The sequence below is a fragment of the Nycticebus coucang genome, chromosome 13, assembly GCF_027406575.1.
Source record: "Nycticebus coucang isolate mNycCou1 chromosome 13, mNycCou1.pri, whole genome shotgun sequence".
Lineage (NCBI taxonomy): Eukaryota > Metazoa > Chordata > Mammalia > Primates > Lorisidae > Nycticebus > Nycticebus coucang.
The window spans coordinates 60,557,253-60,581,666 of NC_069792.1; the positions used below are offsets into that span (position 1 = coordinate 60,557,253).

The 24,414-nt window shown below is 38.6% G+C and overlaps 1 protein-coding gene across 1 annotated transcript; it reads right to left on the minus strand.

Moving 5' to 3' along the window:
• Positions 1 to 11,555: 11,555 nt before the first annotated feature.
• RIDA (reactive intermediate imine deaminase A homolog) lies at positions 11,556 to 24,374 on the minus strand. The gene is made up of 6 exons (XM_053559069.1): positions 24,216 to 24,374; positions 16,487 to 16,592; positions 14,754 to 14,808; positions 14,428 to 14,496; positions 13,435 to 13,490; positions 11,556 to 12,117 (listed from the first exon to the last, which is right to left on the minus strand). Exons 1-6 carry the CDS (start codon positions 24,278 to 24,280, stop codon positions 12,061 to 12,063), a joined length of 408 nt encoding a protein of 135 aa, XP_053415044.1. The 5' UTR covers positions 24,281 to 24,374; the 3' UTR covers positions 11,556 to 12,060.
• Positions 24,375 to 24,414: the final 40 nt, after the last annotated feature.

The window sequence follows — 24,414 nt, forward strand, 5'->3', positions numbered from 1 at the left end:
ACGAATTCCTAAAGGCGATGAAGTTGCTTCACAAAGCACAGAGGCCATTTTTCATGAGATTATGAAGGAGAACTTTCCAGACATGCCACGAGATTGTGAAATTTAGATAGCAGACAGTTTCAGAACCCCAGCATGACTCAACCCAAATAAGAAAACCCCCAGACACATCATAATTAACTTCACTAAAGTTAATAAGAAGGAGAAAATTCTGAAAGCAGCCAGACGTAAGAAAACTATAACCTACAAAGGGAAGAATATTGGAATGACTGCAGATCCATCTGCTGAAACCTTTCAAGCTAGAAGAGGGTGGTCATCAACTTTTAATCTCCTAAAACAAAATAACTTTCAACCCAGGATCTTGTATCCAGCTAAACTGAGTTTCATTTATCATGGACAAATTAAATACTTTAATGACATTCACATGTTGAAGAAATTTGCCATAACCAAACCAGCTCTTCAGGATATTCTCAGACCTATCCTCCATAATGACCAGTGCAATCCTCCACCACAAAAGTAAACTCACTCAGAAACTTTTGATGAAATCCCAACTTCCACGGTGGCGAATAAAAATGTCCACTGGACTTTTGAAAAACTCGATACCTCAAATTATACCAGGCTTATCAATATTCTCAATTAATGTGAATGGCTTAAATTGTCCTCTAAAGAGGCACAGGTTGGCTGACAGGATACAAAAACTCAGGCCATATATCTGCTCCATACAAGAATCTCATCTTACCTTAAAAGATAAATATAGACTCAGGGTGAAGGGATGGTCATCTATATTTCAGGCAAATGGAAAGCAGAAAAAAGCAGGTGTTGCAATTTTATTTGCAGATACAATAGGCTTTAAACCAACAAAAGTAAGGAAAGATAAGGATGGTCACTTCATATTTGTTAAGGATAATACTCATCATAATGATGATATTTCAATTATTAATATTTATGCACCCAAACATAATGCACCTCAATTTATAAGAGAGACTCTAACAGATATGAGCAACTTGATTTCCTCCAGCTCCATAATAGTCGGAGATTTTAACACTCCTTTGGCAATTTTGGATAGATCCTCCAAAAGAAGCTGAGTAAAGAAATTTTAGATTTAAACCTAACAATCCAACATTTGGATTTAGCAGACATCTACAGAACATTTCATCCCAACAAAACTGAATGCACATAATTCTTCTCAGCCCATGGAACATACTCCAAAATCGATCGTATCTTAGGTCACAAGTCTAACCTCAGTAAATTTAGAGGAATAGAAATTATTCCTTGCATCTTCTCGGACCACCATGGAATAAAAGTGGAATTCAGTAACAGGAATCCACCTACTCATACAAAATCATGGACGCTAGAGCACCCTCCAAGATCTCCGGAAGAGCTGCGCCGGGACCCGTGATCAGCACCCTCCCACCTCCGGAAGAGCTGCGCAAAGACCCGTGATTGGCACCCTCCCAATTCTGGAAGAGCTGCGCAAGGACCCATGATCGGCACACTCCCGGACTTTCTAAAGAGCTGCACCCAGACCTCTAGAAGAGCTGCACACGGACCTCCAGAAGAGCTGCATCAGACCTGTGATTGGCACCCTCCCAATTCTGGAAGAGCTGCGCAGGGACCCATGATCGGCACACTCCCGGACCTCCTAAAGAGCTGCACCCAGACCTCTAGAAGAGCTGCACACGGACCTCCAGAAGAGCTGCATCAGACCCGTGATTGGCACCCTCCCGGACCTCCGGAATAGCTCAACCCGGACCTACAGAAGAACTGCACCCAGACTTCCAGAAGAGCTGTGCCAGACCCATGATCAGCACCCTCCCGGACCTCCGGAATAGCTGCACCCAGACCTCCAGAAGAGCTGCGCCAACCCGTGATCAGCACCCTCCCAGACCTCCGGCAGAGCTGCACCGGGACCCGTGATTGGCACCCTCCCAGACGCAGTAAGAGCTGCGCCGGGACCCTCCCGGAGCTCTGGAAGAGATGAGCCCTACCAGACTCCGGTAAGAGCTGCTGCAGGGAACTGCTCCCCTGCCCACCAGGCCACCCCATGCTCTGACCAGGAACTCCGGGAGCCGGGCAACCCCGCGTCCTGCCTCCTGTACCCTCCCTCCCTCCACACCGCCCGCTTGTCTGGCCAGGGACTCTGGTAGCCACATGCCCTCCGGAGCCCTCCTGCCTCTGTGCAGAGCCCTTCTCCTGGCCAGACACTGCTGGAGCCTTGGGCACTTTGTGCCAAAGTCACTGGGCGCCAGGCACTCCCAGAACCATGTGCACCACCCCCTGCCCTGTTGCTGGATCTGGGGGTGTCACACTCTGGAGCTGCTCCTACAACCAGAACCCCCTGGATGGGGCAGTCCCAGAAGAGCTACACAGGATCACTCCCTACAAAGATCCAGCAACAATATAGTGATCCCCCCAGGTCTAATCTTGGAGAGACACCACCCCAACTCTGAGGATGGCCAGAGGCAACAGTGAAAAACAATCATGAGACGAAATCAAAGGAAATACTCTGGCAATATGAATAATCAGAGTAGATCAACTTCCCCAAGGATCAATGGGGCAGACACAGCACAAGATCCCATGCACAAACAAATAGCTGAGATGTCACAAATCAAATTCAGAATCTGGATAGCAAATAAGATCGAATTAGAATTCCAAGCAGTAACCCAAAAGATGTCTCAAGAATTCAACGGATTCAAAGACCAAATGACCAAAGATTTTGACACATTGAGACAAGAAGTTGCAGCCCTCAAAGATCTGAGAAACACAGTAGAATCCCAATGGAGCAAGCAGAAGAAAGAATTTCTGACATTGAAGACACAGCTTTTGAATGCTCCCAAACTCGTGGAGAGGAAGAGAAATGGAGGGCAAAAACAGATCACTCTCTCAGAGAGCTCTGGGATAATTTGAAGAAAACCAGTATTTCTCTTATAGGGATCCGCGAAAGTGATGAAGTGGCTTCACAAGGCACAGAGTCTCTTCTCCAGGAGATTATGAAAGAGAACTTTCCAGACATGCCAAGAGATTCTGAAATTCAGATAGCAGACAGTTTCAGAATTCCAGCACAACTCAACCCAAATAAGACATCCCCCAGACACATCATAATCAATTTCACTAAAGTTAATATAAAGGAGAAAATTCTGAAAGCAGGCAGACGAAAGAAAACCATCACCTGCAAGGGCAAGAATATTAGAATAACTGCTGATCTCTCTGCTAAAACCTTTCAAGCTAGAAGAGGATGGTCATCGACACTTAATCTCCTAAAACAAAATAACTTTCAACCCAGGATCCTGTACCCAGCTAAACTGAGTTTCATTTATGATGGAGAAATTAAATACTTTAACGACATTCACATGTTGAAGAAATTTGCCACAACTAAACCAGCTCTTCACAATATTCTCAGACCTATCCTCCATAAAGACCAGTGTAATCCTGCACCACAAAAGTAAACCCACGCAGAAAATGTTGATCAAATTCCAACTTCTACAGTCGCAAAAGGATTAAAAATGTCCACCAGACTCTCGAAAGGCTTATCAATATTCTCAATTAATGTGAATGGTTTAAATTGTCCTTTAAAGAGGTACAGGTTGGCTGACTTGCTACAAAAACTCAAGCCAGATATCTGCTGCATACAAGAATCGCATCTTACATTAAAAGACAAATATAGACTCAAGGTGAAGGGATGGTCATCTATACTCCAGGCAAATAGAAAGCAGAAAAAAGCTGGCGTTGCAATCCTATTCGCACACGCAATAGGCTTTAAACCAACCGAAATAATTAAGGTTAAGGATGGACACTTCATATTTGTTAAAGGTAATACTCAATATGATGAGATTTCAATTATTAATATTTATGCACCCAACCAGAATGCACCTCAATTTATAAGAGAAACTCTAACAGACATGAGCAACTTGATTCCCTCCAGTTCCATAGTAGTTGGAGATTTTAACACACCTTTAGCAGTGCTGGATAGATCCTCCAAAAAGAAGCTAAGCAAAGAAATTTTAGATTTAAACTTAACCATTCAACATCTGGACTTAACAGACATCTACAGAACATTTTATCCCAACAAAACTCAATACATATTCTTCTCATCAGCCCACGGAACATACTCCAAAATTGACCACATCCTAGGCCACAAATCTAACCTCAGCATATTTAAAAAAAATAGAAATTATCCCTTGCATCTTCTCAGACCATCATGGAATAAAAGTTGAACTCAAAAACAACAGGAATCTGCATACCCATACAAGAACATGGAAGCTAAATAACCTTATGCTGAAGGATAGATGGGTTATAGATGAGATTAAGATTTTGGAACAAAACAACAATGAAGACATGAATTATCAGAACCTCTGGGATACTATAAAAGCAGTCCTAAGAGGGAAATTTATAGCACTGCAAGCCTTCCTCAAGAAAACGTAAAGAAAGGAAGTTAATAACTTAATGGGAGATCTCAAGCAACTGGAGAAGGAAGAACATTCCAACCCCAAACCCAGCAGAAGAAAAGAAATAACCAAAATCAGAGCAGAATGAAATGAAATTGAAAACAAAAGAATTATACAACAGATCAATAAATCAAAAAGTTGGTTTTTTGAAAAGGTCAATAAAATAGATAAACCTTTGCCCAACCTAACCAGGAAAAAAAGAGTAAAATATTTAATTTCATCAATCAGAAATGGTAAAGATGAAATAACAACAGACCCCTCAGAAATTCAAAAAGTCCTTACTGAATATTGCAAGAAACTTTATTCTCAGAAATAGGAAAATCTGAAGGAAATTGACCAACACTTGCAAGCACACCACCTTCCAAGACTTAGCCAGAATCCAGTGGAAATGTTGAACAGGCCTATATCAAGTTCTGAAATAGCATCAACTATACAAAATCTCCTTAAAAAGAAAAGCCCAGGACCAGATGGCTTTACGTCAGAATTCTACCAAACCTTTAAAGAAGAACTAGTACCTATATTACTAAACCTCTTCCAAAATATAGAAAAAGAAGGAATACTACCCAACACATTCTATGAAGCAAACACTACCTTGATCCCTAAACCAGGGAAAGACCCAACAACAACAAAAAAAATTATAGAGCAGTATTACTAACGAATATTGATGCAAAAATACTCAATAAGATCCTATCAAACAGAATCCAACAACACATCAAAAAAATTATACACCATGACCAAGTGGGATTTATCCCAGGCTCTCAAGGCTGGTTCAATATATGTAAATCTATAAATATAATTCAGCACATAAACAAACTAAAAAATAAAGACCATATGATTCTCTCAATTGATGCAGAAAAAGCTTTTGAAATATCCATCATCCCTTCATGATTAGAACACTTAAGAAAATTGGTATAGAAGTGACATTTCTTAAACTGATAAGAGGCCATCTACAGCAAAACCACACCAATATCGTATTGAATGGAGTTAGATTGAAATCATTTCCACTTAGATCAGGAACCAGGCAAGGTTGCCCATTGTCTCCATTGCTCTTTAACATTGTAATGGAAGTTTAACCATTGCAATTAGGGAAGAAAAGGTGAACAAGGGTATCCACATAGGGTCAGAAGAGATCAAACTTTCACTCTTTGCAGATGACATGATCATATATCTGGAAAACACTAGGGATTCTACTACAAAACATTTAGAAGTGATCAAGGAATACAGCAATGTCTCAGGCTACAAAATCAACACCCATAAATCTGTAGCCTTTATATATACCAACAACAGCCAAGCTGAATAAACACCCAAGGACTCTATTCCTTTCACAGTAGTGCCAAAGAAGATTAAATATTTGGGAATTTATCTAACAAAGGACATGAAAGATCTCTATAAAGAAAACTATGAAACTTAAAGAAATAGCTGAAGATGTTAACAAATGGAAAAACATACCATGCTCATGGGCTGGGAAGAATCAACTGTTAAAATGTCTATAGTACCCAAAGCAATATATAATTTTAATGCAATTCCTATTAAAGCTCCATTGTGATACTTTAAAGATCTTGAAAAAATAATAATTCATTATATATGGAATCAGAAAAAAACTCAAGTAGCCAAAACATTACTCAGAAATAAAAACAAAGCAGGAGGAATCATGCTACCAGACCTGAGACTGTACTATAAATCGATACTGATTAAAACAGCATGGTACTGGCACAAAAACAGAGAAGTAGATGTCTGAAACAGAATAGATAACCAAGAGATGAATCCAGCTACTTACCATTATTTGATCTTTGACAAGCCAATTAAAAACATTCAGTGGGGAAAAGATTCCCTATTTAACAAATGGTGCTGGGTGCACTGGCTGGAGATTTGTAAAAGACTGAAACTGGACCCACACCTTTCATCATTAACTAAGATAGACTCTCACTGGATTAAAGATTTAAACTTAAGACATGAAACTATAAAAATGCTTGAAGAAAGTGCAGGGAAAACTCTTGAAGGAATTGGCCTGGGTGCATATTTTATGAGGAGGACTCCCCAGGCAATTGAAGCAGTATCAAAAATACATTACTGGGATCTGATCAAACTAAATAGCTTCTGCACAGCCAAGAACACAGTAAGTAAAGCAAACAGACAGCCCTCAGAATGGGAGAAAATATTTGCAGGTTATACCTCCAATAAAGGTTTAATAACCAGAATCCACAGAAAACTCAAACGTATTAGCAAGAAAAGAACAAGTGATTCCATCTCAGGGTGGGCAAAGGACTTGAAGAGAAACTTCTGTAAAGAAGACAGATGCACAATCTACAGACACATCAAAAAAGCTCATCATACTTAATCATCAGAGAAATGCAAATCATAACTACTTTGAGATATCACCTAACCCCAGTAAGAGTAGCCCACATAACAAACTCCCAAAACCAGAGATATTTGTGTGGATGCGGAGAAAAGGGCACACTTCTACACTGCTGGTGGGAATGCACACTAATACGTTCCTTTTGGAAGGATGTTTGGAAGATACTTAGAGATCTAAAAATAGACCTGCCATTCGATCCTATAATTTCTTTACTAGGTATATACCCAGAAGACCAAAAATCACAATATAACAAAGACATCTGTACCAGAATGTTTAGTGCAGCCCAATTCATAATTGCTAAGCCATGGAAGAAGCCCAAGTGCCCATCGACCCACGAATGGACTAGCAAATTGTGGTATGTGTATACCATGGAATATTATGCAGCCTTAAAGAAAGATGGAGACTTTACCTCTTTCATGCTTACATGGATGGAGCTGGAACATATTCTTCTTAGCAAAGTATCTCAAGAATGGAAGAAAAAGTATCCAATGTACCCAGCCCTACAATGAAGCTAATTTATAGCTTTCATATGAAGGCTATAACCCAACTACAGCACAAGAATATGGGGAAAGGGCCAAGGTAGGGGAAGGGAGGTGGGAACTCAGGGCGGAGGGAGGGTAATGGGTGGGGCCACACCTACGGTGCATCTTAGAATGGGTATAGGTGAAACCTACTAAAGGCAGAATACAAATGTCTACATTCAATAACTAAGAAAATGCCATGAAGGCTACGTTGAACAGTTTGATAACAATATTTCAGATTGTGTATGAAACCAGCACATTGTACCCCTTGATTGCACAAATGTACACAGCTATGATTTAACAATAAAAAAATAAATAAATAATAAAATATACAAATATACAAAAGAAAAATGGAAGCTAAATAACCTTATGCTGAATGATAGCTGGGTCAGAGGTTTAGTTAAGAAGGAAATTACCAAATTTTTGGAACAAAATGACAATGAAGACACAAATTATCAGAACCTCTGGGATACTGTAAAGGCAGTCCTAAGAGGGAAGTTTATAACACTGCAAGTCTTCCTCAAGAGAATGGAAAGAGAGGAAGTTAACAACTTAATGGGACATCTCAAGCAACTGGAAAAAGAAGAACATTCTAATCCCAAACCCAGTAGAAGAAAAGAAATAACCAAGGGAGGCACCTGTGGCTCAGTGGGTAGGGCGCTGGCCCCATATACCAAGGGTGGTGTATTCAAACCCAGCCCTGGCCAAAGTGCAACAAAAAAAATAACCGGGCGTTGTGGTGGGTGCCTGTAGTCCTAGCTACTTGGGAGGCTGAGGCAAGAGAATTGCCTAAGCCCAGGAATTGGAGGTTGCTGTGAGCTGTGACATGCCATGGCACTCTACCGAGGGTGATAAAGTAAGACTCTGTCCCCCCACGCCCCCCAAAAAGGAAAGAAATAACCACAATTAGAGCAGAATTAAATGAAATTGAAAACAAAAGAATTATACAACCGATCAATAAATCAAAAAGTTGGTTTTATTGAAAAGGTCAATAAAATAGGTAAACCTTTGGCTAACCTAACCAGGAAAAAAAGAGTAAAATCTCTAATTTCATCAATCGGAAATGACAAAGACGAAATAACAACAGACTCCTCAGAAATTCAAAAAGTCCTTAATGAATATTGCAAGAAACTTTATTCTCAGAAATATGAAAATCTGAAGGAAATTGACCAATACTTGGAAGCACGCCACCTTCCAAGACTTAGCCAGAATCAAGTGGAAATGTTGAACAGGCCTATATCAAGTTATGAAATAGCATCAACTATACAAAATCTCCCTAAAAAGAAAAGCCCAGGACAAGATGGCTTCACATCAGAATTCTACCAAACCTTTAAAGAGGAACTAGTACCTATATCACTCAAACTTTTCCAAAATATAGAAAAAGAAGGAATACTACCCAACACATTCTATGAAGCAAACATAACCTTGATCCCCAAACCAAGAAAAGACCCAACTAGAAAATTATAGACCAATATCACTAATGAATATTGATGTGAAAATATTCAACAAGATCCTAACAAACAGAATCCAGCAACACATCAAACAAATTATACACCATGACCAAGTGGGTTTTATCCCAGGGTCTCAAGGCTGGTTCAACATATGTAAATCTATAAATATAATTCAGCACATAAACAAATTATAAAAAACAAAGAACATATGATTCTCTCGATGCAGAAAAGGCTTTTGATAATATCCAGCATCCTTTCATGATCAGAACACTAAAGAAAATTGGTATAGAAGGGACCTTTCTTAAACTGATAGAGGCCATCTATAGCAAACCCACGGCCAATATCGTATTGAATGGAGTTAAATTGAAATCATTTCCACTCAGATCAGGAAGCAGGCAAGGTTGCCCATTGTCTCCACTGCTTTTTAACATTGTAATGGAAGTCTTAGCCATCACAATTAGGCATGAAAAGGCAATCAAGGGTATCCATATAGGGTCAGAAGAGATCGAACTTTCACTCTTCATAGATAATATGACTGTATATCAGGAAAACACCAGGGATTCTACTCCAGAAATCTTAGAAGTGATCAAGGAATACAGCAATGTCTCAGGTTACAATATCAACACTCAAATCTGTAGCCTTTATATAAACCAACAATAGTCAAGCTGAAAAAATAGTCAAAGACTCTATTCTGTTCACAGTAGTGCCAAAGAAGATGAAATACTTGGGAGTTTACCTAACAAAGGATGTGAAAGATCTGTCTAAAGAGAACTATGAAACTCTAAGAAAAGAAATAGCTGAAGATGTTAACAAATGGAAAAACATACCATGCTCATGGCAGGGACAAACCAACATTGTTCAAATGTCTATACTACCCAAAGCAATATATAATTTTAACGCAATCCCTATTAAAGCTCCATTGTCATACTTTAAAGATCTCAAAAAAATAATACTTCGTTTTATGTGGAATCAGAAAAAACCTCAAATAGCCAAGACATTACTCAGAAAAAAAAAAAAAAAAAAGTATGGTGGGTGGTGCCTGTGGTTCAAAGGGGTAGGGCCCAGCCCCACTTGCCGGAAGTGGCAGGTTCAAACCCAGTCCCGGCCAAAAACTGCAAAAAAACCCCCAAAACAAACAAACAAACAAACAAACAAAAAAATCAAACAGCATGGTACTGGCACAAAAACAGAGAGGTAGATGCATGGAACAGAAGAGAGAACCAAGAGATGAACCCAGCTACTTATTTTTATTTGACCTTTGACAAGCCAATTAAAAGCATTTAGTGGGGAAAAGATTCCCTATTTAATAAATGGTGCTGGGTGAAGTGGCTCGTGACCTGTAGAAGACTGAAACTGGACCCACACCTCTCACCATTAACTAAGATAGACTCTCACTGGATTAAAAAAACTTAAACTTAAGACCTGAAACTATAAAAACACTAGAAGAAAGTGCAGGGAAAACTCTTCAAGAAATAGGCTTAGGTGAACATTTTACGAGGAGGACCCCCTGGGCAATTGAAGCAGCTTCAAAAAATACACTACTGGGACCTGATCAAACTAAAAAGCTTCTGCATAGCCAAGAACACAGTAAGTAAAGCAAGCAGACAGCCCTCAGAATGAGAGAAGATATTTGCAGGTTATGTCTCCGACAAAGGTTTAATAACCAGAATCCACAGAGAACTCAAACGTATTAGCAAGAAAAGAACAAGTGATCCCATCTCAGGCTGGGCAAGGGACTTGAAGAGAAACTTCTCTGAAGAAGACAGGCGCACGGTCTACAGACACATGAAAAAATGCTCATCATCCTTAATCATCAGAGAAATGCAAATCAAAACTACTTTGAGATATCATCTAACTCCAGTAAGATTAGCCCATATCACAAAATCCCAAGACCAGAGATGTTGGTGTGGATGTGGAGAAAAGGGAACACTTCTGCACTGCTGGTGGGAATGCAAAGTAATACGTTCCTTTTGGAAAAATGTTTGGAGAACACTTAGAGATCTAAAAATAGACCTGCCATTCGATCCTACAATTCCTCTAGTAGGTATATATCCAGAAGACCAAAAATCACATTACAACCAAGATATATGTACCAGAATGTTTATTGAAGCCCAATTCATAATTGCTAAGTCATGGAAGAAGCCCAAGAGCCCATGGACCCATGAATGGATCAATAAATTTTGGTATATGTACACCATGAAATATTATGCAGCCTTAAAGATGGAGACTTTACCTCTTACATGTTCACATGGATGGAGCTGGAACATATTCTTCTTAGCAAAGTATCTCATGAATGGAAGAAAAAGTATCCAATGTACTCAGTCTTATTATGAAATCAATTTATAGCTTTATTATGAAAGCTGTAACTCAATTATAGCCCAAGAAGAAGGGGAAAGGGGAGAGAGAGGGGAGGGGAGTGGGAAGGATGGGTGGAGGGAGAGTAATTGGTGGGACCACACCTACGGTGCATCTTACAAGGGTACATGTGAAATTTACTAGGTGTAGAATATAAATGTCTTAACATAATAACTAAGAAAATGCTGTGAAGGGTATGGTAACCAGTTTGATGAAAACATTTCAAATTGTATATAAAACCAGCACATTGTACCCCATGATTACATTAATGTACACAGCTATGATTTAATAAAAAAAAAGAAAGAAAGAAAAAGAAACGAAAACAGTTGGAGATTTAACTTCACACCCTCTCATATCACCTTTATTAGATAGAATGTTTTAATCTATAAATTAAATGGCTAAAGAAAAAGTGAACAAAATCACACCAATGGAAATCTGCATGTCTATTTTATTTCATTAGAAAAATATTATCTATATAAAATTTTGGTCCACTTTTTTCTCCTAGGCCTCTACCATTCAAATTTAAATACTTTAATTTTATTCAAGTAAATCACAAATCTGACATGAGAACTATTTCACATCATTAGTTTGATTCGGTATGCTTCTGGTTATTTCTCAGGGACATATCTCATTATTCCTGTTACTTCACTTTACTTTTACTTATTTGAGTAACTACATAACGAGTAACTTTTTCCTACTTTCAGTAATATGGGAGTATGTAAATGTAATTTACATCAATAACTAGATTCATTATCTAATCTTCAATTCATATTCAACTACCCCTGTTATATGGTATTTCCATAATCACTTCAGATATTTTAGTCAAGCTTATACTTTTCTCAATCGTAAAAATTAAGATGTTAATTAAGATGTTACATGAATTGTAACAACTGACATGTTAAAAATTCCAGACAACACACTAGGCCCACTTATAGTCATGCTGTTGTGAGAGGTCCTTGGATGGCTACTGCTTCAATTTCAATTCTGGCTCCCTGTAAAGAAAATAATGAAACAAGGTTTCAATAATTTTGCACAAATTAAGAGTGCCATAATATCTACTAAAAACACACAACTAACAGCAAAACAGTATCTTTCAAAGAGCAATAGGAGAAAGGAATATTCACTAAGAATGTACAATAGGCCAGGTTACTAGGCCATGCAAGTTCATGTACCATATTAGCTTATATGATTCTCATAGCAGCCCTATTCATATAGATGGTCTTTTCCTCAATTCATAAAATGTACTGAAGCTTAGAAAGGTAAATTAACTCAACCTAACTTGGAAAACTAGATAGCAGAGGTTCAAAGTCTTACCTGTGGTTCCACGTGCAGAGCTCTTTCTACTATACCCATACCTTAAAAAGTTGATGTTCATTCCAAGTAATAACTAATTAAAGCAATAAAAATGCCAATTTTAGGAAATAAATTTTCTTTAGTAGAAAATTATAAGTGGAAGTCAGTAAAAGATGCTTCTTTATTAGCAGGACTATTATGCTGCTAACAGATTCCAGTTAGATTAGAATATCAAAATCAGAATGGTGAGAAACACAGGTACCCCTAGTATAGAGATTATTTCTCTAATGTAAGATCTAGTTTTTTATATGATAAGCAAGTGAAACTTTTTTTTTTTGAGACAGAGTCTCAAGCTGTCACCCTGGGTATAGTGCCATGATGTCACAGCTCACAGCAACCTCAAACTCTTGGGCTCAAGCAATTCTCTTGCCTCAGCCTCCCAAGGAGCTGGGACTACAGGCACCCGCCACAATGCCTGGCTACTTTTTTTTTTTTTTTGCGTTGTCATTGTTGTTCTACAGGCCCAGGCTGGGTTTGAACCTGCCAGCCTTGGTGTATGGGGCCGGTGCCCTACCCACTGAGCTATCGGCGCCATCCCCAAGTGAAAGTTTTACAACAGAAGTCAGAAACCAACCTGGCACAAACTTAAGTAACATTACTACAACATAACTGCTACTTTACTTTTTTCTCATGATTTAAGTACTCTAATTCTGTTATGTTCATCATGTTAATATGTTGTCTTATGAGTCCACTTGCTCAAGTTTTCTTGGGTGTAGCTCCTGGTCAAAATTTTATTTTTAAAAAAGTAAAAACAAAATATGTTGTCTTACACGCTTTCTTAATTTCTTTTCCATGCCTGTAATATGGGGTGTTTCCTTTTGGGCTTTAAGTTCTTGGGGTACAGGGACTACTACTTTTCATTTTTAGCTTCCTTTCACAGTGCTTAGTTTGTTGTTTTAAGAAAACAATGTGGAAATTTAAAATTGTGTACATTAGCCCTTTTCAAGTATACTTACTTTGGGTAAAGCAGCAACCTGGTAAGCAGCTCTAGCAGGAAAATTACTCTTGAAATCTGAATTTAAAATAATTTCATTTTAGTTTTTAGAATTGGATTGCTATTCAACACTGTATAATCAAGAATCTGGAAGTGCTTCATAGACTAGTCAGTTCATATGTATAAGCAACATTTTTAAAAAGCTCAGAAAAGCTTGCATTTAGATATGTTTGATAAAATTTTTTATCATATAATTTCTATAATACACATTAATTTTGTTTTAGAAACGGTTCTAAGTGCTTTACATGTATAGTGACTCATTTATTCATTTTAACAACTACATAAGGCAGCAGCATAGCACCCCCATTCTGCACATGAAGAAACTGAGAAACAGAAGAGTTAAGTAAGTAAGTAACGTGGTGGCTGGACCAAACAGCAATAGTACTACGACCTATGTATATAAAAAATTTTTAGGAGGGGGCAGTGCCTGTGGCTCAAAGGGGTGGGGCACCGGCCCCATATGCCAGAGGTGGCGGGTTCAAACCCAGCCCCGGTCAAAAACTGCCAAAAAAAATTTTTTTTTAGGAGGCTAAAAAAGCCTGAGTAAGGTAGGACAAAATTAAGCTTCAGAAAGGTGGATATATAGGCTTTTAGTATATTGTTTTAGAGAATGCAGCAGAAATCTCTTTATACTTTTTCATGGGGGTATACTGTATGTTTCCAATCAGACTACTAATTCTTTTAGGATAGGACCTTAAAAAATTTTTCTGTTGACATGGGGATCTTGCTCTGTTGCCCAGGCCAGTGTGCAGTGGCACGATCATAGCTCGTGGCAACCTTGAACTCCTAGGCTCAAGTGATCCTCCCACCTCAGCCTCCTGGGTAGCTGGGACTACAGGCTATGATCATTTCTTTAGCATCTCCCATTACTCTTAATTCATGGTAAAAATTCATTTATGTTAAGAGATTAATTTCTCTTTAAAAACGGAAAATAGAAATAAATCCAATTACTTACACTGTTTGTAGATTTCATTGACAGTATTGAAGTCATTTATGTCAGCCAACAAAACAGTTGTTTTTACCACTAGAAGATATATACATTGTCATTACCTTTAGCTATTTGGTCTGATCTAAAACATTACTTAGAAAAACAGTGTATGATTTTGTGACTGTCTTGATTAAAATAAGCCTGGAGAACAATGTTGTTTCCCAGACCATTCAAACAAGTTTAAAAAGCAACAAAGATATTGTCATGACATGTTCATGGATGCCATGTTTTTCATAAACACCAAAGAAATACATGTATCACACAGAAATGTGAAGTAATATCAAGTTGCTTACCATTAGTGAAGTCACAGCCTGCAGCTTTCAGAATTTCACCCATGTTTTTAAGAGCCTGTGAACCAAGCCAGGAAAGGTCTAAGACCCTGATATTATATTTAAAGCTTTGATTAAATCAAAAGAAAAATAAATAAATAAACAAAAGCTTTGATTAAATCCAATTAATCATCTTTACTAATACCTCCTTAAATAGCTTATGTTGCAGAAAAATCCCCCCCCCCCCTTTTTAGGACTCTTCTATATGAGTGAATTATTTTAGTTTTCCTTTAACAAAATGAATCATTCCAAAATACAATGAAAATTTTGTCTCCTTTTTTGAGTAAAAAGATTGGGTTGAAGTCCTTTTTCCAGTGCTAAAACACATCAAGTTTTCAGTTATTGTCCATTAAGCTGAAACAGAAACAATTTCTGGGATTTCTTACTCTGTATCATTTCGAGAACAAGTATGGGCTAGAAAGCATTAAAACATGTTTTCTTTCAAAGCAATATTTGACTTTAAAGGTTTTTTTTTCCTTTTTGTCAAAAAACGATATTAGTAAATTATGTAAATGTTTGACACTCTGGCTGTTGAAAAAACATTTTACACGATCCATTTTTTTCCAATTCATTCTTCCTCCCATTACTGGTTACAACATAACATTTGGTATACTTTTATGTTTTTGAATAATAATCTTCTAAATAGGTAATATGTGGATATGGCCAAAAAAGCATATACAGTGACCACTGTTTCTAGTTTCTTGTATATCCTTCTAGAGACAATCAATACTTACACTAGCATAAATCTACATGTTTTTTTTGAAGACGTGGGGTCCTCCTCTGTCACCTAGGTTGGAAAGCAGGGTGCAATCATAGCTCACTGTTACCTCAAACTGCTGGACTCAAGCCATCCTCTCACCTCATCCTCTCTAGTAGCTGGGTACCCATCTCTTAAAAAGGAAAAAAAAAAAAAAAAGGCTGGAAATGGTAGTCCCAGCTACTAGGGAGGCTGAGGTGGGACAAAGGCTTGAGCTATGTTGCCCACGCTGGTCTCAAACTTTCAGCCTCAAGTAATCTTCCTGTCTTGGTTTCCCAAAGTGCTAGGATTAGAGGTAAGCCACCATGCCTGGCCAATAAAGCTACATATTCCTAAACACACAGGTGGTAGCATACTCTGCGTACTGTTCTGCATCCTGGTTTCATTTTGTCATGTAACAATTATCTTGGAGCTCTTTCCACATCAATTTAGTTATATGGAGTTAGCATGATTTATTCAATCAGTGCCTTATAGATAGACATTTAATTGTTTTCAGTATTATAAGTCTTTCGGTATTGTAAATGACTCAGTGAATGCATTAAAGAATTATATTCCCCTTTCTTATTTGAAAAAATGTTTGCTTTTTAACTTCTGTGATAATGGGGTTTTTGGTTTGTTTTTTAGGACACAGGACCGGTCAATGGTTCTGAAAAGAAAATTTCCCAATCTACGGGATGTAGCAACATGTTATTTGATTTCAACAATTTAGTTTTAAAGTCACTGTAGATGAACAGGTAGAATCTTTTTGGCTGTTAAATGATTTGTCAAATTTCCAACTCTTAAATCAAAAACCATCTTAAGTCATGCTATAAGTAATTTAAAAAGCATTTATCTTTTAATTTCTATAAAACAAATCAGAAAAGTGGATTATTAATAATTAATACTCTTCAACATTAAAAAGTAGTAGAAAAGGGAGACTACAATGTGGAAAATGACTTACCTGTTTAGCTTCTTCTGTTACCCCTCCTGGCACAACCTGTCCACTTGTTGGGTCCATGCCTATCTGTCCTGAAATGTAAATGGTCCTGTCGACTAACACAGCTTGACTGCAATAAAAAGAAAGCCAGTGTATATGTGAGCATAAAATATAAAATTCAATGCTAAAAGAGTCCTTCAATAGGACACAAAAAGTACAAACTATAAAACTAAAAAAAAAAAGATAATGGACTTTATTAAAATTAAAAATTTATTTATCAAAATATATGAAGAACTCTTTTAATTCAATAATATTAAGACAAACAGCCCAATAAAAACTAGGCAAATAATTTAACCAGATACTTCACAAAAGAAAATATACAAAGATGGGCCAGCACAGTGGCTCATGCCTGTAATCCTAGCACTTTGGGAGGCTGTGGTAGGAGGATTACTTGTGCTCAGGAGTTTGAAACCAGCCTGAGCAACACAGCAAGATTGTGTCTCTATAAAAAATAGAAAAATTGACTGGCATGCTCCCATAGTCCTAACTACTCACGAGGCTGAGGCAGAAGGATAACCTGAGCCCAGGCATTTGAGGTTGCAGTGAGCTATGATGATGCCACTGCATGCTACCCTAGACAAAAGAGTGAGATCCTGTCTCAAACAAACAAACAAGCAAAAAAAAAAAAAAAAAACCCCACAAAGAGTTAACGAGTCTATGAAAGTTGTTCAACATCATTGGTCATTAGAGAAATGCAAAGCAAAACCACAAGAAGACACATTACCCACAATAAGATATTACTGATAATAAGCAGCACTGGTGACTATGCAGAGCAACTGGAATGCAAAACAGTACTGACACCTTAGAAAATACTTCTTTGGCAGTTTAATTTGATTGTAATGGATGCATGATTTTATAAGTTTACCAAAACTCATGAACACTACATTTAAAATGGTTGATTTTTTAAGTACTTACACCTCAATAAAGGTGTAAGAGACAAAAAATTCAATGCCAAGAGCCCTCTAAAAATATAAGTAGTCATTCTCAGATAAGATCTGTCACTGCATCTTGAAGGGTCAATTAAAGATGCACTTTTTTTTTGTTTTTGAGACAGGGTCTTGCCGTTACCTGGGCTAGAGTGCAGTGGTATCATCATAGCATACTGCAGCCTCGAACTCCTGGGCTCAAGCAAACCTCCTGACCCAGCCTCCTGAGTAGCTGAGATATAGGAGGATGCCACCAGGCCCAGCTAATTTTTTGACTTCTTATAGAGATGGGGTTTCACCATGTTGCTCAGGGCAGTCTCGAACTTGTGGCCTCAAAGCAATCCTCTCGCCGTGGCTTCCCAAAGTGCTAGGATTACAGGCGTGGGCCATTGAGCACACCCAAAGATGTACTTTTGAGGCTAAACTTCCTTTCTGCCAAGTGCTTACTTTTGTAACTAGTCCTGAATTAAGATAAAATCACAGGAAAAGGAACGTACTACATTAATACCTCAAAAAAGCCAAACAAACGTTTTACAGTTTTGGGATGGACAGCCTGTTGTTTAAGATGTTGAAGAGAGAAACCTTAATATAATTTTAATTTAGAAGTGAAATGTGTTTTACCATTTTCATGTTTATCTAGAAATTGAAGATGTTCTCATTTTATTTTTCACCTAGTTTCCTGTTCTTCTGTATTCCAATGTGGCCCAGACTTTCATGATGTTTCCCCTGGTCTTCTTGATCACATTTTTCTCTTTATAATCTAAATTTCTTTTCTTTTTTTTGAGACAGAGTCTCAAGCTGTCACCCTGTGTAGAGTGATGTAGCCTCACTGCTCACAGCAACCTCAAACTCTTGGGCGTAAGCAATCCTCTGACCTCAGCCTCCCAAGTAGCTGGAACTATAGGCACCTGCCACAATACCCAGCTATTTTCGGTTATACTTGTCATTGTTTGTCGGGCCCGGGCTGGATTTGAATCCGCCAGCTCCACTGTATGTGGCTGGCACCTTAGCCGCTTGAGGTACAGGCGCCGAGCCTATAATCTAGCTTTTTGAGTAGGAGAGCATTCACATACTGCAAAAATCCATAAAATATACAATGAATCACAGTGAAAAGCCTCCCTTCCATCCTGTTCCCCATTTGGTTAGTCATCAGCCAAGAACCACTGCTCTTTATGTATTCTTCCAAAGTTTCTTTATATATATATATATATATATATATCAACAAAACCAAATTATATATATATATATATATATATATACATACATACACACACATTTGCTCCCTCCTTCTACATAAAATATGGTATATTAAGTACTCTTACACACTTTTCTTTTTCTTTTTTTTTTTTGTAGAGACAGAGTCTCACTTTATAGCCCTCGGTAGAGTGCCGTGGCATCACACAGCTCACAGCAACCTCCAACTCCTGGGCTTCAGCGATTCTCCTGCCTCAGCTTCCCGAGTAGCTGGGACTACAGGTGCCCGCCACAACGCCCGGCTATTTTTTGGTTGCAGTTCAGCCCGCCACCCTCGGTATATGGGGCCGGCGCCTTACCGACTGAGCCACAGGCGCCGCCCACACTTTGCTTTTTCACTGAACAGTAGATCATGAGGATCTTTCCATAACTATGTGTAGAATGCTTCCTCATTCTTCTTAACTTCCTCATTCTTTTTAAATTTCACTATATGCACATACTTTTATTTAACAAGTCACCATTGTTTCCAATATTTCTTTAATCATTGGAAAACTGAAAGTATATTTAAATGTGGCAACAGTCTAGAACAGTGGTTCTCAACCTTCCTAATGCTGCCACCCTTTAATACAGTTACAGGTTGAAAACCGCTGGTCTAGAAGGTCTAGGAATTCCTCTCAATGATCTGGCTTTCACATTGGCCGACAAATGTATAACTATGGAGCATGTTAATTTGTAATCTTTTCTCAGGTTAAATAGTATCATTGCTATTACTGTCCTCTGTAGAATTAGGCTGTCTGCCCTAGGCCCTTTGCGAAGTACCTTCAACTCTCAAAAACTTTAAGACTGTAAAAGAAACACTCCCTCCAACACCAGAATATTAAAAGTCAGTGCTGGAACTCTTGACACCATCTGAGCTCTATGAGTTACCTCTTAGACATTTAAAGAGTTTTGTTCACAAAAATAATTGGATAGGTGACAGTTGATAATTGGATATGCTGAGCAGGACTCTGCAGACAAGTTGTTAGGCCCCAGAAAATTTAAAAGTATATTGTTCGACTTCCAGGTCAAAGGATAATCACAGTTTCAAAAAGCATTCAAATAATAATTCTCATGTCATAACCTATGCCATGTGGGCTATCATTTCAAAAATTTATGACTATTTGGATGGTGTGGTAGCAAAATAGAGGGCAATGCAACATAATGTGATGTTGAAATCTTCAAGATTCTGTCCTGAAGTGTTCCTGAAATGTGCTGAGCTGACTGGCTAATTAGTGACAATACTCCAATCCACCCCAATGCCAGGGACTGAAAGTCCAACATGCTCGAATGCTTCCTGGAAAGGAGCCAGAAATTTCAAAAAATATACTCACTGTCAATACCATGCATGAAAACTCTTGTCCAGTTAACTTTATCAGGATACAACTAGTTAGTTGTTGTAGTTTTTTCTTAAACATAAAATGCCGAAAATAAGCACCATTTCTAGTCACCTAGTACATAAGAGGCACAATGTCCTGGGAAGTCTTCACCCCATGAAGCTGGTTGATGGCTTTTCTCTTCTCATGCTGGCATATTCAGATCCGTTTTGTTTGCAGCATTATAAACAGTTGACCCCATCTCTGGGTCAACCAAGAATATTACTGTTGTGCTTTCTTTTTTGAACACAGTACACAGTATCAGTAAATAGGTCAAGGAAGCTGTATGCTCTTTAGCAGGCTCCAGGACAAAGTGCTTCTTGTAATCATTTTAATTTTCCTAAAGTGTCACTTTTGTTCTGAAGTGTTTTTCTAAATGGTATACTACAGTGTGATTGAAGGAGAGGTATCAAAGCAGAAGGAGGAAGATTAGTGATTTTTGCTAATATTGTAATTCCCTGTAACTATTCTATCTTCTTCTCCAAATTTCTTTCTTTCTTCCTTTTTTTTAAATTGAGACATAGTCTCACTTTGTCACCCTTGGTAGAATGCCGTGATGTCATAGCTCACAGCAACCTCAAACTCTTGGGCTCAAGTGATTCTCTTGCCTCAGCCTCCCTAGTAGCTGGGACTACATGCACCCGCCACTACACCCAGCTATTTTGTTTTGTTTTGTTTTGGTTTGGTTTTAGTAGGCCAGGGCCAGGTTCAAACCTACCAGTCCTGGTGCATGTGGCTGGTGCCCTAACCACTGAGCTACGGGTGCCCAGCCCTCCTCCAAATTTTTATCAGAATTCTCTTCTTAAAATAGATCTGATCGTATTCCTTCCTTCTCAAAAACATTTGATGGCTCCTCATTATATATAAAGTAAAGTTCATACTTTCAATTTAATATTAGAAACTATCACGGCCTGGACCCTGCTAAAATTTATTTATTGGTCTCTATTTTACTTAATTCCCACAATCTTATGAAGAAGTATTGTTATGCCCATTTAGAAGATAAAGAAACCTACGAAGAAAGGTTAAGTCACTCTGCAAGGCCATACAATTAAAAAGAGGCCAAACAAAAATTAAAAGTCTAACTTTTAATTAGTATTTCCCTATGGTGTCTGTTATACACAGTGAATCACAGTAAGGAAAAACTCCCTTTCAATCCTATGCAGGGGACAGAAAACTAAACAAATGATTAAGACTGGGCTATGCAACCCATTGCCTAATCAAATTTTGTTATACCACCTCTCAGGGGTGTGACCTTGGCCAAGCTATTTGACCTTGCATACTGTTTCTTCATCTGGAAAATGGAGACTCTACTAGTAACGGTGCACATAAAGCACTTTGAACAGTGCCTAGCGCTGAGAAAGCATCAGTAAATGTTAGTAATTATTACTTCAACTCTTCTGATTACATTATAGAGAAAACTATTTTTAGAAAACAAGTCTAAAGAAACATCACTTTTAACAGAGAGAGCAGGCCTCAGGTTTTGAACCAACTGCATATCTAGCTACAAATAATACTTTTGAGTTTATTTTTTTTTATTTTGCTTTGCATTGGATAGTTATCTATTTAGCATACTGTTGCAATGTTTCCTTTTTTGTTTTGAAGACAAGAGTCTAACTCTGTTGTATATAGGTTGAGTGCCCTGGCATCAGCCTAGCTCACAGCAACCTGAAACTCCTGGGTCCAAGCAATCCTCTCGCCTCAGCCTACGAAGCAGCTGGGACTACAGGTGCCTGTCACAATGCTGGGCCAATTTTTCTATTTTTAGTAGAGACAGGGTTTCACTCTTGTTCAGGTTGGTCTTGAATTCCCGAGCTCAAGTGATCTTCCTGCCTCTGCCCTGCAAAGTGCTAGGTTTATAGGTGTGAGCCACTTCATCTGGCCTGCAAAGCTTCCTTTTTAAATTAAATTTGTCAAATAAAGTGAGCCATCTCAAAGAAATATGTTAAGTAAATTATAATACAAACTATAATACAGGTTGTACACAGATATGGCAAAAAAAAAAAAAAGATGCTTGAATTACTAAAACTACCTCCCAGAAACCTTTACACCATGCATTCTTCTACCTCTAGGCCCTCACTCAAGCCCTTCTCTCTATCTGGGATGCCCTTCACTCAGTGACTTTCTGTTGAAATCCTTAACGAAGTAATTTAAAAATCAAACTTTATACAACACTCCTATAAATGGCAAATGCAACATAAAAACCCAAGGACTACCTCTCACAAGGAGCCTTACTAATATTCTTTTTCTTTCTCCACCCCAGGTTAGAGTCAATTTCTCTTTTTCTATTTCACTCTCTCCCCCACCTGTCACTTCATTCCCATGGCATTTTATTTCTAACACTACTATAGTAATTACTATTCTGCCACCTCTAAGTGCTATTTCTCATTGCAGTGTAATATAGAGTAGGCAGTTAGGGCTTGAGTTTAAATCAAGCTGTCACTCATGGACTATCTGACCCTGGAAAAGTTTACTGTGAGCTTCAGTTTTCTTTTTGTAAAAGGGGGATGGCACTTAGGAAGGTGGTTGAAATGGTGGCTGGCATATAGCCTGCACAAAATTAAAAATTTCTTTTCCTTTCCCCATATTGATGAAGGATGTCCTTTACACTGTTTTTTTTTTTTTTTAATGCAGTTTTGTATATGTGAATTATTTGGCATAGTATTGTTCAATAGATGTCTGTCCTAGTTCTACAGTTGTAGAAGTTTTTCTGTCTTGGATCTTTTAACAGTGAGCAAACAAGATAAACTGTACTTTAAAAAGGAAAAACGGAGAAAGGGTTACAAGATTACATATAAATGACAATTCTAATTCAAGTAGCTGAGAAAAAATTAAACACGAATTACAGAAATAAATCTCTAAGAATACAAAGGACAGGATCTAATAGCTGGGGGATTTGTTTTTTGAAACAGGGTCTTGTTTTATCACCCAGGCTGGACTGCAATGGTGCAATCATAACTCATTGCAACCTCAAACGCCCAGGCTCAAGGGATCCTCTTGCTTTGGCCTCCCAAAGTGCTGGGATTAAAGGTATGAGCCACCACACCTGGCAGGATCCAGTAGTTTTATACAAGTTTTTTAAAAAACGAATTAACCTTTCTATTTAAAGGCACTTCTGACAAGTGGAAACACGTACACAGAGGGTGGACTTTCTGGCCACTATACACATACTTAGCTGCTAGAGCATGTTGGGCAATCTTAGAAAATAAGCTTCCGCAGTGATTTGAACATGTATTTGATTTTATTAATGGGAAATAAGAATGGGCAATCAATTTATAAACATCGCAATGCCATTTCTATGTGTGTTTTGAAAACCAGTGGCTTGGGCAGATGTGCCGGGATTTGCTAAGCATTTCTGTGAAAAGAACTCAACTCTCCCCAGAAGAGACAAACATCTCTTGATGGGGTTTTCTCTTTTCTTTTCTTCTTCTTTTTTTTTTGTAGAGACAGAGTCTCACTTTATGGCCCTTGGTAGAGTGCCGTGGCATCACACAGCTCACAGCAACCTCCAGCTCCTGGGCTCAAGCGATTCTCCTGCCTCAGCCTCAGGGTTTTCTCTTTTCAATGAAGAAAGGGTTAAACCAAATATTATGCTAAGAAGCTAGTCACAAAAGAGAGCGTATTTTATGATTCTATGAATAGAATCCATAGATATGGAAAGTAGGTTAGTAGTTGTCAGGGGCTGGGGAAGAGAATGGTGAGTGAATGCTAACGCGTATGGGCTTTCTTTTTGGGGTGAAGAAAGTGTCTGAGATCAGGAAGTGGTGATAGCTGCACAGTTTTATAATGATGGTAAAAACTAAATCGTGCATGTTAAAGGAGTGAATTTTAACAAAGCTGTTACAAAACAAAAAACAAACAAACAAACAAAACCGCCCCAATCAAAATAAAGGTCAGAACACAGAACAGATTTCTGAGCAGAAAAGAGTCCTGGCAGGCTAGGCTTCGCAGCCAGAGGCAGAGTTCCCCAAAGCGCAGGCTCGGGGTTCCACTGGGGTTCCCAACTCGCGGTGGGTCTCCGGGTGCACTGCCCCCTTTCCAGGCTCAGTTTCCTTGCGTGTTCCACGGGACTGGTCAGGGGCGCTCTGACCTGGAGTGGCCCCGGCCTCGAACCTCGGTTCAAACACGCCCCAGCTCTGACGATGCTCCCACAAACCACGTTACCTGTAGGGGCCAATGGCCCCCGGGGCTTTTGCGGTGCTGATCACTCTTCTGATCAAGGACGACATGGCCAGTCCTCCACTCTTGCGGCCCCTAAGTTACAAGCCCAACTACTCAGCTCAGGTCCCAGCCAACTGACCGCTCCACGGCTTCTCCGCCCTCAGGCGCCCCCAGGGGCAGTTCGCACGGCATTCTGGGAGTT